At 51.5% G+C, this 15,304-nt stretch overlaps 1 protein-coding gene across 1 annotated transcript in view; it reads left to right on the top strand.

The window, feature by feature from the left end:
• ABAT (4-aminobutyrate aminotransferase) overlaps window positions 1-15,304 on the top strand; it is an 82,440-nt gene that overhangs the window by 52,012 nt on the left and 15,124 nt on the right. Inside the window, exons 5-9 of the mRNA XM_036310112.1 lie at window positions 810-927; window positions 4,406-4,455; window positions 12,700-12,780; window positions 13,396-13,488; window positions 14,363-14,425. Of these exons, the coding sequence (XP_036166005.1) occupies window positions 810-927; window positions 4,406-4,455; window positions 12,700-12,780; window positions 13,396-13,488; window positions 14,363-14,425 (405 nt within the window). The remainder of the gene's footprint in view (window positions 1-809; window positions 928-4,405; window positions 4,456-12,699; window positions 12,781-13,395; window positions 13,489-14,362; window positions 14,426-15,304) is intronic.

Here is a 15,304-nt window from a genome sequence, read left to right as displayed (position 1 = left end):
GAGACACTGAGAGAGAAACATTGACCCATCAATTGTTTGCCTCCCACACGCACCCCACCCAGGGCTGGGGATTGAGCCTGCAACTGAGGTATATGCCCTTGACTGGAATGAAACCTGGGACCCTTCAGTCCACGGGCCAATGCTCTATCCACTGAGCCAAACAGGCTAGGGCTCATGTATCTTTTTTCATCCTTTTACTTTTAACCTATTTGAATTCTTGAAACTCAAATATGTGGCATGTCAACAGCTTATGGCTGAACCTTTTTAATGCAGTCTGACAGTTTCTGACTTTCAATTAAATTGCTCAGTCCATCCACAGTTAATGTTATTATTGACATGGTTGTATTTATAGTTTCCTTGTTACATTTTTTTCTCTTTGTCTCATATCCTTTTGTTCCCCTGTGCCTCTTTTATTTTGTGTTTTTGCATTAAGTGAGTAACTTCTAGTCTAACATTTTTATTTCTTCCATAATTACTATGTGTGTTTTTTGAGTTTTCTTCATGGGTGCTCTATGGCTTGCCATATACGTCCTATCAGAGATACAGATCAACCTTTTTGTTGTGATATGTAAAGCACGCACAGACAACTGCATACAATACAAATTCACAGCTTCATAAACTATCGTAAAGCAAATCACCCATGTAATTACCCCGGGGCAGGAAATGTGGCATTTCTGGCACCCGCAGAGACCTTCCGTATGTCCATAGACTGGTCGGGTCGTGGTCCTTTTCACTGATTCAAGCTGAATCCTCAACATGGAGGCCTCGGGAGTGGCGGTGAGCCTGACTCAGTCTGTCTTTTCCCGAAGAACGCAGAGGCTGTGCACTTCTTCTGCAATTACGAAGAGAGCCGAGGCAATTACCTGGTCGACGTGGATGGCAACCGAATGCTGGATCTCTACTCCCAGATCTCCTCTGTCCCCATAGGTAAGAGCTGGAACACCTGTCCTTGAAGGTAACCTCTCTCTCTTAGCTGTGGCTACCCAGCCTCCGCAAGTCCCTTCCAGCACGCACACCCGCATGTTACCAGACACTTCTCTCAAGGGCAGAAGAAAGGCACAGGTAATTCGTAGAGGTGTGTTACCAGGGACTTTACATGTCTTCTCTCGTTTATTCCTCCCCTAAACCTACTAGGTAGGTATGTATTAGTATTCGGTTTTGCAGATAGAGAGGCGGAGCTTAGCAGCTTGCGAGGAAGCTGAGCCGGGATGTGGACTCAGGTCTGTGTGACCAAAGTTTGATGTCCGCTGTCTGTGATTGGGTTTCCCAAAGGGGGGGCCCGAGGCAGGATTCTGTGCATGTAGTTTATTGAGAGAGAGCTCTCAGCAGAAAGGGGGGGGAGGGGAAACAGCACAGGGCACGGGGGAAAAGCTCAGAGGGATGAGCTGTCAGCCGGAGACCAACCACTGCCTGGTCCCCCAGGGTACTCTTGAGCATGCATTGCACCCCAGAGTTGGTCCCAGCCTGCAGCAGAGACTGGCCTCTGTGTACCCCTGTGCCAGGCAGGCATTGCCCGTCAGCTACCAGAAGGAAGGACTTGTCAGCTCTGGGGTGAAGTGGCTTCCAGACACCAAGGGCGATTTTCCAGAGCCGGAGGCAGCTGGAGCCCTTATCAGATGCATGCACGGCAGCTGGGAGGCGGTGGCCTGCGCAGCACAGGTGCCCAGGTGCCTGGATGGGGCCACCAGCAGCACCTGCCTCACAGGCTCACTTCTGGTCACACGGAGCGTGACTTGCTGCTGTAGGAAGGGACAGGTGACAGGATGGACGGGCTGACCTGGACCTGCAGTAGCTGGTGGTTGCAGCTTGGATGGCCGATGTTTCTCTGGTCTGTGGGTTCCCCTTGGATCCCTGGGCTGTAGGCTGAGTTGGTGGAGCCTGGCCCCTTGTGCTCCCACTCGTCAGCAGCTCCCACCCAGGCAGCCAGGGCCTTCCCCCGAGACCCCAAATCAGGTCCCCACTCCTCCTCCACTTCCCCCATCGCAGTGCCTCCCACCTATTTATTCCCCATGAAGGTGCAATTAGGCAGTAAGTGGGTGACTCATTCTCTCTGGAGAGTCCCATCATTCAGATATGCCTCGGCCTTGGAAGGCATTTGGGATGCTAAGTTTTAGCCCCACCTCCATTCCGCATCAGAGGGAAAGGGATTAGATTCGAGTGATCCTGGGTTTGCATCTTGGCTCCACCATGTATTAGCCATGGGGCTGTGGGCCAGTGACTCCTCCACCCTCCCTCTCCCCCCGGGCTCCCTCAGTTGGACTCCCCAGCTAGCCAGTGTATGTGTGTTGGGGCGGGAGGATCAGGCCGCAGCAGCTGTTAAAAAGACTAGAAGTATTAAGTTTCTCTCTCGTGCCACCTTTTCTCCCATATCTGTAGCCTTTGAGGTGATTTTTTAACTCTTAATCACTGAGAATTTGCTCTATGCCTGGCATATTGCTAAGTGCCTTTCATGTTATTAAATCCCCACAACAGTCCTATAATGTTGGTTACTTTAGCATCATCCCCCCCCCCCCGCCCCCGCCGCCCCGTTTACTGATAGGGGAGCCAGGTTTCAAAAGGTGCAGCGTTTTCCCAGTGTGTCCAAGAAGCCAAAGGATTTGAACCAGCGACTCACTGCCTCTCTGCTTACTTCTGTGACAGCAGCCTCCCAGATGGCCGCCCCTGCCCTGCCCTGCCCTGCTGTGGAGGGCGGTCCAGGGCTTCGAAGGCCCAGGGTAGGAGTTCCCTGATCGGAGGGGCCCGCTCTGCTTTCATCTGTCCTAATGAAGCGGGTAGACAAGCTGAATCTGTGATCTCATACCTGCTCATCTGAGGCAGAGAAGTCACACACACTAGGCAGTGTGACAAAAAGCAGAGCTGAGAGGCCTCGAGCCAGAAAACAGTGGGAAAACACCCACCATGTTCCTTCCTTGAGTAATGGGCGCTTTCCAGCCTTGGGCCCGGCACACCTTGGATTGGCATGGGGACAGCAGGGGACGGTTGGCCCAACCCCGCCCCCCCCATCCTGCCCCCAGTCCATGCTCCCTGCAGCAGGCTGAGTGAAACCACATCTGTTCACTTTCTGATTGCATGGAGGAGACGTCCCCCTGCCCCCCACCCCGGGTGACGCTGGGTCTTTCATACCCGTCTAAACTGGCTAATCTGTTACTCTGGAGGCAGCGGGCCCCAAGCTCAGAGGTGGGCAGGCCTCTCACCATTGTACTCTAAAGTCTCCTCTCAAAGTAAATGTATTTAAATTAAAAAATGAACCGACTGAAAGAAAATAAGTACAAGGTGTGCGCCATAAAAATGGTGATGCTTGAAGACTGAGAGCTTTTCTCCAAGTTCTGCGGCCTGCTCCCAGATTCACGGATGAGTCTTTTCTCACGTACGTCAGTTTGGAGTTCTTCCATGTTGCCGGGTCTCTGCATTATTCATTCACTCGGCTGATATCCATTGAGCTGAACACTTGCCACTGCCATTGAGGATCTTCCGATCTGGTCTCCTGACCTTGGCGCCGCCTACCAACTTGGCCTTGCTGTGAGAGTTGTGGCCAGGACTCACAATTATGAACAGAAAGCCTCCTGCACATAGTAGGTATTCAGTAGACGGAAGTAAAGGCTTTGAGCCCAGGACATCTGGCTCCGGTGTGGGCAGTCCTGTCTTACACCCCCGCCCTTTGCAATAAAAGCTTCCACTTACTGAGCTGTGTGCAGGGGTTTTCTCTTCATCGCTAACCCTGGCAACAATTGATCTGCTGTTGATGGACTTTTGGTGGCTTTCAAGCCTGGAGATGGAGTGGCACAGTTAGGATGTGTGTACATTGGGCTTCATACACATGTGCAGGATAAATCCATGGAAGAGTAATTGCTGAGTCAAAGGGTGTCTTAAACCTCGTCGTGGAGGGCCAGGCCCAGGCTGGGCAGTAAATGCCACGGGACTCTGGGAATGAGCAGATGTGTGAAGGCAGAACCGGTACGCTGGCCTCAGAGGCAGGTTGTGCCACGCACCCACTCGGCTCCTGAGCCAACACTTAAAGCAGCTTGACTCTGTCTGTAGGCACCGTCTGTAGGCACTGGGGGAGAAAGCGGGCATCACATTTGTGATTCATCACGCAGGTCTGGGGAACCCCTCCCAGACCTGGAAGTTCGCTTTCGCCTGCACCCAGCTCCTCTTGTGTCTGTCTAGCACAGTAGGTCTCAAACCTGAACCCCAGAATTACCTAGAGAACCTGTTGAAGATTTCCGGGCCACACCTGAGAGATTCTGAGTCAGGGGGTCTGGGTGCGCCCAGCCGCGGGTGTTCTTGTCTGCCAAGAAGAGGTGGCATGAGAAGAGGTTGGAAAGGAGGGGAGGGGCGGGCAATGGAGGAGGGGCGCAGGGCGCTCAGCTGCGATGTTGGTCTCTAACCACCTTCCCATCCCCAGGTTACAACCATCCTGCACTCATGAAGCTCGTGCAACAGCCTCAGAATGCGGTGAGTCCGGGTGAGACGGTAAAGACCAGCGTGTTCACGGCAGTTCAGAGGACCTCTGGGGCACCTTGGGAAACAGTCCCTCCATTCATTCACTCCATAAGTATCTACTGAGCACACACTATGCGCGAGGCGCTTGGAGTACCGTGGTGAGCAGAAACCCAGCACCCCGCTCCCATGGTGCCAGTCAATTAACTTAATTCTCGACACGTAAGTAGAGAATTACAACCATAGTAAGTGCTACAGAGTGAGGTAAGCAGTGCTGTGTGGGCATAAAATGATGAAATTGATCATAATGATTAACAGAAATTAAGAGCATAATATGTATAATAACGCCCCTGGTCCCCAGTTTCACTTTCCACAGTTTCAGTTACCCGTGGTCATCCGCGGTCCAAAAATAGTAAATGCAAAAATTCCAGAAATAAACAACTCATAAGTTTTAAAAATATTTTATTATTGATTTCAGAGAGGAAGGGAGCGGGAGAGAGAGAGAAACATCAATGATGAGAGAGAACCATTGATGGGCTGCCTCCTGCACATCCTCTACTGGGGATCAAGCCCGCAACCTGGGCATGTGCCCTTGACCAGAATCAAACCCGGGAACCTTAAGTCCACAGGCCAACACTCTATCCACTGAGCCAAACCAGCGAGGGCCATAAGTTTTGAGTTGGGCACAGTTCTGAGTAATGTGATGAAATCTCATGCTGGGCTATGGCTCATCCCTTTGTCCGGTACATCCACACGGTAGAGGCTCCCTGCCCGTTCATCACTCAGTAGCCGTCTTGGTTATCAGATTGACTGTCGAGGTATCACCCTTATTTTACTTAATAATGCCACATCCGCATAGCTTTTATTACGGCATGTTGTTAAAATGATTCTATTTTATTATTAGTTATGGTTGGCAATCTCTCACTGTGCCTAATTTACAAATTAAACTTTATCATAGGTTGTATGTAAAGGGAAAACATGCATGTTCGGTACTATCTACAGTCTCAGGCATCACTGGGTGTCTGGGAACGTACCTCCTGCAGATGAGAGGGGTTTAAAGCAACACCCATTGGCTGTCACATTGATTTTATGGATCAGGAGCCGGGCAGGCTCAGCTGAGCGCTTGGCTGAGGGGCTTGGAAAATGGACATCCGCGCTTAGCTGGAGGCTACAGGGGACACTACTGTGTGCTCATCTGGCTGTTAGCATAATACCTTTCATTCACACGGTTCCCACGTGATCCCGCCATTTTCATGCCAGCAACCCAGGCCAATCCTTTGCTTGGTCTTCCATCACTTTCTGCTCTTAGCACAGGGCTCGTGTGTTGGGCCCACTCGGAAAAGCCAGAATTATTCCCTATCTGAACCAGTTAGGAACCTTCATTACATCTGCCAAGTCCCTTTGGCCCTAAACATACTCACAGTCCCAGGGTTAAGGGGTGGCATCTTCTTGGGGGCCATACTGTGTCTGCAACACATCTTTACAACATGGTATGTCAGGTATGGCATCCGCTATGGTAATACCCTATAGCTGCCTGTGCCCTCTACCCCACAGGGCAGGATGTTTATCCCCCCCATTGAGAATTTGTGATTAACAAATGGTCCCCACAACATGCCCCAGCCGGTACTATTCCCCAGCCCACTCCCCTTATTCTAACAGCATAGGGGCGCTCCTTCCATTCTTTCTTGGCACGTGAATGGCATCACAGTGTGCGTCTCATCACATCTGGCTAATTCACTCACAACCCGTCAGCGCGATTCATCTTGTGCAGAGCCACAGATTCCCGTTCCTGAGGCTGCGCAGCCGTCCAGCGTGTAAGTGCGCGGCAGGTATGCATCCACCCCTGCTGGTGGGCATTGGGTCATTCCTACAGCGGCTGCTGCCGTGAACACAGAGTGCCTGTCTTCTGTGAACAGTCATGGTCTCCAGGGGGTACACGGTTAGGAGTGGAGCTGCGGGCAGTCGGGGTGAGCAGACAGTTGTCCCAACTGTCTGTTTCCACTCCCCCAGCAGCGTGAGTGAGTGGTGGTCACTCCACTTCCTCCCCGACGCCGAGTGTCACTGGGGAGGCTTTCATTTTACTCAGAGAGTGACTTACGTATCCACACATGACAAGGGGTGTGAGTCCCCCCCAAAGATCAAAGAAAGGCAGGGAAGGGCTGAGAGCCCCACAATGTTAGGAACCGACTCCCGGCCTTAAACGCCCTCCCCTTTTATCGGGCACAGTGGAAGACAATAAAAAGAACCACATTTCCCTCCTTACGAATGTGTTTGCCCTGCTTGGGAGGGACTTGGGGACATTTCCCCCCTCCGATTAGTTGACAAGTTCAGGGGCCGCAGTGGAGGACCCGTGGGGCGTCTCCGGCATGCAGGCTCCACGGGGGTGTTTACACTCAGAGCCCGACTTTGTTTTGAAACGTTTGCAGATCCCAGATGCCTCAGCAGTTGGTGCTGGAAAAAAATGTGTCAACAAACATGTCACACACATTTGCAGAGTCAGCTGCCTGGGGAGGCAGAATCGTCCCGACAGCACGTGACTTCCCCCAGGGATTCCGATTTGGGGGATGCCCTGCCCCGACCTGTCCCTGCCAGGAACCTGGATGCCACACTTTACCCCCTCACCTCTCACCTCTCACCTCTCAGCCAGTGAGAGCCAGCCGCAGCTCTGCATCTTCCATTTGATTTTTCCCAGCAACCCCCTCTCCAACTATTCTTCCCGCCACATCCATTTTCATCTCCTCCAGACCCGTGGTCGGCAAACTGTGGCTCGCGAGCCACATGAGGCTCTTTGGCCCCTTGAGTGTGGCTCTTCCTAAGCCTTAGGAGTACCCTAATTAAGTTAATAACAATGTACCTACCTATATAGTTTAAGTTTAAAAAAATTGGCTCTCAAAAGAAATTTCAATCGTTGTACTGTTGATATTTGGCTCTGTTGACTAATGAGTTTGCCGACCACTGCTCCAGACCATCTCCAACTGCGCTGCGCATGGAACCCGTTTCAGGTACCTGCTGCCTCCAGGGCACATCCCAAACTCCTCCACTTTAAGTACAAAGCTCCTCATGGTCTGCCTCCTGCTTCTTCAGCTTTATTTCTTGACATTTGTTTATTGGCCAGCTCTTGATTGAACACCTACCGTGTGCTGGTCACTGTGCTGGGATTGGATGGTGAGATCACAGTCTAGGTCACAGCCTGGATCACAGTGCTGACCTTGCTCTGTAGAGGACTGGGCTGGGGCAGGGTGACTGGCACAGTCTTAGAGAAACGGCAGCTAACTGGCAGAGCTCAGCGGGGACACCCCCACATCAGGCTGGGGACCATTGGCTGACATCTGGGGTCTTCCAGATTCTCAGCTGGAGATGTGCTCAGGCGGTGGCTGTGGTATTTGACTTATCCTGGGCAGGTTCCCGCCAAGTCATTGAAATCCTGAGAAAGGGCTTAAGACCCTTTGCACCCCAATCACATCACCCTGAGGCCCCCACATCATCGCTTCCGGTGGCTGGGAAACATGAAGCCGTGTCCCCTGGATCCATGTCTGGGTCCAGTTACTCTGTCTTACGTTGCCCAGGCCACCTCTTTGCTATGCCCACAAGTCATGCAATGATTACTGGGCACCACACGTGCACCTTCCCACTGGAACGAATGCTGAGCACAGTCTGACATGGGGCAGCTGGGATGGAGATGGGCAGTTGGCCTCGTCAGGAGAGAGGCATGCCATCCCTCTGACCTCCAGGCCTTCCCACCTGCGTGACTGCCCTTCAAGACCGAGCTCCCCCTCTGTGTGCTGCGGCGTCCCACTGGCTCCTCATAAGCACCTGGGTGGGGGAGGGGGTCCCTCTTCTGGCATCCAAAGGCCCTGAAGCCCAGAGAGGTTGAGTAGCCTGCCCGAGGCATCTGAGCCGCTGAAACCAAAGCCCGTTCTCTGCACACTGTGCGTTAGAGCTGCTGAGTCTGAGGGCAAGTGTTCCAGAAACCTGTCCTCATTTGATTCGGCTTCCCAATGTCCCAGATCTCCTCTGTTCCCACTGTCACGCTTTGTCAAACAGGAACATCACCCACACGTCTTCCCTGGGCCCAGATAGGCAGTCAAGCTGCCAGCCAGCCCGCCGTCCCATCTGAGCCACGCCACCCCCGCAAGGGATGGTGGTTCACCTTGATCCTCAGCTCGTGATGGGGCCAGCCAAGGTCCCCGGTTGTACCAGGCAGACTCATGTCCATCCTTAACATTATCAGGCAGGGCTGCCTGCGGTGTCTGGCAGAGGATGGAATCTGAGGTCAGCAAACCTGGCTTTGAGTTGTGGTTCTGCCCTTTCCTGTCTGTGTGACTTGGGTCAAGTGGCTTGACCTCTCTGGTCCTCAGTTTCCCCAACTCTACAGTGAGAAGGGTTAACTTCCCTCACCTCTTATCCTAGTTCGGAGTGTAAACCTGCCACAATGTCTATTGACGGGAGCCAATTTCCAAACAGCCAGGAAGCTGAATTCTGGGCACCCCCCACCCTCCTTGGGTTTCCTCCTATGCAGTCATGCCGCCATTTGGATTTGCATGGAGTTAACCGTGTCCAAGAGAGAGGTACCCAAGAAGTCCCCAGATCCCAGGCTCACCCCATCCTCCCTCTTTTTTCAATTAAATTAGTTATTTTAGACTAATTTCTGATTTACAGACAAGTTGTAAAGACAGTTCCCATCTACCTTTCACCCAGCTTCCCCAATGTTGACACCTCACCTCTCCACGATTTCCCCCGTTCTCCCACTACTGTCTGCTCTTGTTCCGGGGTCCGGTCCAGGACGCCACGTTGCACTCAGTACCATCCCTTTTTACAACCCCACCCCAATTCCTGGGGACCTCACTGTCTACCCACTTAGACCCCACCCAGACTCTGCCCAGTCCTGCCAGAGGACTGGCTGGGCCTCGAAGGGGATGGTTCTGCCCTTATTCCGTCTGCATTTCCACCCGTGTCTCTTCTACAATGGTGGACACATGTCCTTATGCATTTGTCACAACCCGTAAAATGTACGAGACCAAGAGTGGACCCTGATGTAAAACTGTCACCTTTTAAACACCGTTTTACTGGCCACGGAACGTCACCCCGAATTAAAGTGGCTTAGCTCACATAACCTCCTGTTGGCATTTAAAAGTCTCTCCTTTGTGTTGTTATAAATAACGCTACATGAATAATTAGTAGCGAATAATGGGTATCCTTCGTCCATGTTTGAAATCGTATGTTCAGAGGAGGCCTGGAAAGGAGGCGGCCGGGTCAGAGTACAAAATAGCGTAAGGCTCTCAACGCACACTAACGCCTCTTGGGGTTGAAACTTCTGCCCTGACCGGTGCCCTGCCCGAACTGGGCATTATCTTTCTCTCCGCTTTAGGAAAGCATTTGAGGCCAGGCTGGTGGGGAGGTTTGGGAGCGCTGGCCCGGTGTGTGTCTCTAACGCTGGCGCGTGGACACCAGCAACCACGCGCGTGTCTGGAGCCAGCCAGGCGGGGCTGCTCTTGCTCAAGAGTGAGGCCGCATGAGTGTGGGACTGTCCCTCGGCCAGCGATTGTTTTAAGAAAATGTCGGCCAGCATTTTAACGTGGGGCGATTTCCCACTAAAATCTGCATTTCCCTTTCCTTTTGAAATGTGGAGGCTCTGGTCGCCTTGGCCTGCGTCCCTGCTCTGCAGTCCCAGGGCTGGGCCGACCCACCCTCGGACAAACAGGCTCTTAGTAACCGCCCTGCCTCCTCCTCTCCCCACCATCAAAAGCGAGTCTGTTTAGCATCAGGCTTGCGCTGTTGATTTCCTTGCAGAGATACATACTTCTCTCAACCCACATCTATCAAAATTAGGGGGGAGAGGAGTCAACAAAGAGCGTCTAGGTCATTTTCTAACACTGCCTTTCTCATACCCAGCCCGTCCTGTTTGTTTAGCCAGCTCCTTCACGAGATTGCTCTCCTAAGCTCTGCTCCATTTAGAAGCTCTAGAGCTGCCGCTGCCCTGTGTCTTTTTTCCATGTTTATTTAATTACAGTCCAACCCATGTGCAGCCAAATCCATTCTTTGTAGCGTATAGTCATATGTGTTCTGTCAAAGGCATAGTCATACAGTCACTGTCAAAATCCAGATACATTTAGCCCTGGCCGGGTGGCTCCGTTGGTTGGAGCATCGTCCCATACCCCAAAAGGTGGTGGGTTCAATTCCCAGTCAGGGCCCCTACTTAGCTTGTAGGTTTGATCCCTGGCTGGTGGGGCAGGTACCGGAGGCAACTGATTGTTTCTCTCATTGATGTCTCTCTCTCTCTCTCTCTCTCTCTCTCTCTCTCTCTCTCTCTCTCTCTCCCTTCCTCTCTAAAATCAATAAAAACATATCCTCGGGTGAGGATTTTTTTTTAATCCAGACAATTTGCACACCATGTTTATAGCAGCACTATTCGTAAGACCCAAAGAGTGACAGCAGCCCAGTGTCCATTGACGGTGAATGAATACACAGAATGTGGTCTATCCATACAATGGAATATTATGCAGCCTTGAAAAGGAAGGAGATTCTATCACATGCTACAACATGAATGAACCTGGAGGACATTATGCTAAATGACACAAACCCATCACAAAGGGACGAATACTGTATGATTCCACTTACATGAGGTCCCCAGAGTTGTCAAATTCATAGACAGAAATAGAACAGTGGTTGCCAAGGGCTGGGAGAGGAGGGGATGGGGACTTAGTGTCATACAGATACCGAGTTTCAGTTTCGCAAGATAAAACCGGTCTGGAGATGGATGGTGGTGATGGCCACGCAACAGTGTGAATGTACTTAACACTACTGAACTGTACACTTAGAAATGGTCAATATGGTAAATTGTATGTTATGTGGTCTCACCACACTTTTTAAGAATCCAGACGTGGTACAATTCATCCCCCGAACATTCTCCTGAGCCCGTTTGTAGTCAGCCCCACCCACGAGCCCGTCTCTGCCCCTGTCGCTCCTCCTTTTCCAGAATGTCGTATCCATGGAGCCTTGCTGTGTGTGACCCTCTGGTTCCAGCTCCTGTCACTCAGCCCTGAGGCTCTGAGATTCTTCCGTGTTCTTCTGGCCCTTGCGTGTGTCAGTCCACTGTTCCTCTTTTTTGCTGAGCAGTAGTCCATAGTGTGCGTGGACCACAGTTTACGTACCTTTTCCCCGTGGGGAGGGGCATTGGTGTTGTTTCCAGATTTGGGCAGATACAAACAAAAGCCGCTATAAACATTCGTGCTTATTCAGGTCTTTGTGTGGACACAGACTTTCACTTCACTTAGGCCAGTGGTTCCCAACCTTCCTCATGCCACGACCCTTTCATTCAGTTCCTCATGTTGTGGTGACCCCCAATTTCGTTGTTACAAATTGAACATAGTTAAAGCATAGTGATTAAGCACAAAACAATATGTAATTATATATGTGTTTTCCGATGGTCCGAGGCGACCCCTGTGAAAGGGTCGTTCCACCCCCAAAGGGGTCGCGACCCACAGGTTGAGAACCGCTGACTTAGGCAAACTCCTAGGTGTGGCCCTGCTGGGTGCGTATGTATTTAACATGACAAGAAAAGGTCAGACTGCCTCCCAAAGTGGCCGCACCACGTTACCTTCCCACCAGCGGTGAATGAGCGTTCTAGGTGCTCCACTTCCTTGTCAGTACTTGTTATTTTCCACTTCTTAATTTTTAGCCATTTTGATGGATTTTTTAATTATAAATTCATAGAAAATTGCAAAAAAAAATGGTACGAATAAATCCCATGTACCCCTTGCCCCGTTCCCCCACAGGTAGCATCTTGTGTAATTATAGTGCTATATCACAACCAAGAAATTGACACTTCTTTTTAAAACCCAGAGCAATCCTAGTGGATTTCTCTAAAAGTGAAGGGAGTCCAGCTGGCGAGGCTCAGTGGTTGAGCATTGACCTATGAGCCAGGAGGTCACGGTTCGATTCCTGATCTCAGGACACATTCCCGGGTTGCGGGCTTGATCCCCAGTGTGGGGTCTGCAGAAGGCAGCCAATCAATGATCCTCTCTCGCCATTGATGTTTCTGTCTCTCCCTCTCCCTTCCTCTCTGAAATCAATAATAAAAAATATATATTTACAAATAATAATAAACAAATAAATAAATAAAAGTGCGGGGAATCCATCATTCCAGCACCGACACACCGCCATCAGCCTCTGGGCCCCATTCCTGTGAGCAGCGAGGTGAGGGCGCAGGGAGCTGGGTCAGGCCCGAGCATCACTGTCTGTCTCTGGGCCTTTTTGCAGAGCACGTTCATCAACAGACCTGCCCTGGGAATCCTGCCTCCGGAGAACTTTGTGGAGAAGCTGCAGGAGTCCTTGCTCTCGGTGAGTGGTGAGTCCCTGGGGACAACCTCCGCTGCGGGGGCCCACCCCACCCGGGCCCAGGCCCTCCCGCTGCACTGGCAGCTCTGAGCTCCCGGAGGCGGCCCCAGGGGAAGGAAAGGATTGGGAGCCTTGCAATCAGGATGGGGTGTTTCTATGTCAGTCTTTGTGCTGTTTCTTTCATGAAGAGTATTTTTACTTTTCCTTTGGAAGGAAAGAGGGGATACCTTGTGTGCAGAAAAAAAGGGAACTTGGGAAAAATTAATGTTTGTCCCGAGACAGGAGCTTTGCATGTTATGCAACCCTCCTCGATGTCTTGGTGTCAGTTGTTACACAATTAAAATCATTCCGAACCTCAACTTCTCACCTGCAAAATGTGAGAAGGGGGGTGGCAGTTGCATCAGGAGGATAGACTAGGCTTCTCTTCACTTTTTTTTCCTCTCTGCCCTCCAACCTGGGCTTCCCCACCCCCTGGAAGAGCCGGAGTCCAGTCTCCCAGGCCCACGGCTTCCAGGATATCCCTGGTTGTGTCCCAGCCTCTCTGTGCTTCCCACAGCTCCAGCTGGGGGAGGGGAAGTGGAGAAGGAGCTGAGCCCACAGCTGTTTCTCTGCCTACAGGTGGCTCCCAAAGGGATGTCCCAGCTCATTACCATGGCCTGCGGCTCCTGCTCCAATGAAAACGCCTTCAAGACCATCTTCATGTGGTACCGGGTAAGGTCTGCGGCCCGAAGACACACACACACACACAGGCTTCCCCGCACCCAGCCACACACTCACCCCTAGTCCTGCTATTCAACCCAACTGGCCAGAGTACTGGACATCAATGACCACACTCTAAATCCAGAGGAGAGGAGGCCCCTGCCTGGTGGGGCTCTCCAAACATGCCGGTGGGGAATGGCGCAGAGAGCCAAGGCTTTGGCACCAACCTTACCTAATGCAGTTACACGGTTTTACCTGGAATGACATATCTCAGCAGATCTTAGTTGCTAGTGGAAGAGTGATGCATCTTGTGTGTTCATCTATTTATTTCACCACAAGGACAGTTAACAGTCTCAGGCTTCAGTACCTAAGGGCAATGATCATATTGCACATACTCGGGAAGAGTCTGGGGCTTTGACTGGAAATAAAATAACAAACATTCATCCAGGGTCATAAGGTTTGCAAACCAGAAACACTACTAGGTCATACTGAGTGCTCTGAGGAAGGAAGAAGTCTGGGAGCTTTATAGGACAAAGTACCTCCTTGAGAAGAATCAGCTCTGCATTCCAGCCCCTGGGTTGGTCCGGGGTCATAACTGTCAGATGTCTGGCGGTCTAGACAATGTAACATTTTCTTCTTGAGGTCATTCCAAAGGTTTGATATACGACCAGGCGATGATGCACAACAAACACATTGATGTACATCCAGGTATTGGCGAGGGACTGCAGGGCTCAAAAGTTTAAGTTCCCACTCTATTCCTCAGTCAACACATAGATCAGCTCTTGAGCGAGCGCTCAGGTTGTCTGGCTAACTGTGGGCGAGTGGAAAGTGGAAGCCCCTCCTCCCCAGAGCGTCTCTGAGATTTCGTTCTGTTCTGTTTTGTCAGAACAAGGAAAGGGGTCGAACGGGTTTCTCCAAAGAGGAGCTGGAGACGTGCATGGTCAACCAGGTAAGTGGCGTGGGCCCCTTCTCCTCCAAGAGGGAGCCGCCACAGCCCCCTTAAGCGGATGCTAGTCAGTGGACCCTGTTCTCAGTCAGCACAGGCTGCCATGACAAATGCGCTCACAGTTACAGGGTTGAAGTCCAAGATCAAGGTGCCAGAAGACTTGGTTCCCCCGGGCAGGCTCTCTTCCTGGCTTGCAGGCAGCTGCCTGCTCACTGTGTCCCCCCATGTCAGGGAGAGAGTCAGCGAGCTCTCTTGTGCCTCGTTTTATAAAGACACTAATCCCATCATGGGGGCCCCCTCATGACCTCATCCAACCCTAATACCTCCCCAAGGCCCCGTGTTCAAATACCATCACATTGAGGTTAGGGCTTCGACATATGAATTTGGAGGATAAACATTGAGTCTATAACAAGGGTCCCCAAGCATTGTGCCTCTCTAGTCCATTGCCTTGGTATCGAGGGGAAAGGAGCTCTACCAGACCCAGGACGACAGTTTCCCAGGACAACTGCCAGAGCTTAACCCATCTGAGGAGGCTTTCTGTATCCTCTAATCCAGCATGTCAACACAAATGTATGTACAAGGGTATTCACCTCATGGGTGCTTAGTGTAACAATAACCAAAAAGACTGGAAGCCCCTATCCGCCCAGCAGTGGGGAAAGGGCGTTAAGTGTAGGGGTTTCCAAAGGCTCCAAGGAGGCCACTGTTGAGCACAGTGGTGGCAGAGATCACAGGAAAACCAAGTAAGGAGGTCCAAGCTCACAGCCAGCCTCAATCAGAGCACGCCTGTCCTTTCACCTATGGGGCCCCATTATGATTTAGGCAGAAATGTCTGCTGATTAAAAAAGAATCAAGGGCCACTGAACTCAGTTATGCATCGCGTAC

Source organism: Myotis myotis, unplaced genomic scaffold (assembly GCF_014108235.1).
Source record: "Myotis myotis isolate mMyoMyo1 unplaced genomic scaffold, mMyoMyo1.p scaffold_m19_p_5, whole genome shotgun sequence".
NCBI lineage: Eukaryota > Metazoa > Chordata > Mammalia > Chiroptera > Vespertilionidae > Myotis > Myotis myotis.
The sequence above is the reverse complement of the archived record's forward strand: the minus strand, read 5'-3'. Positions and strand labels throughout refer to the sequence as shown.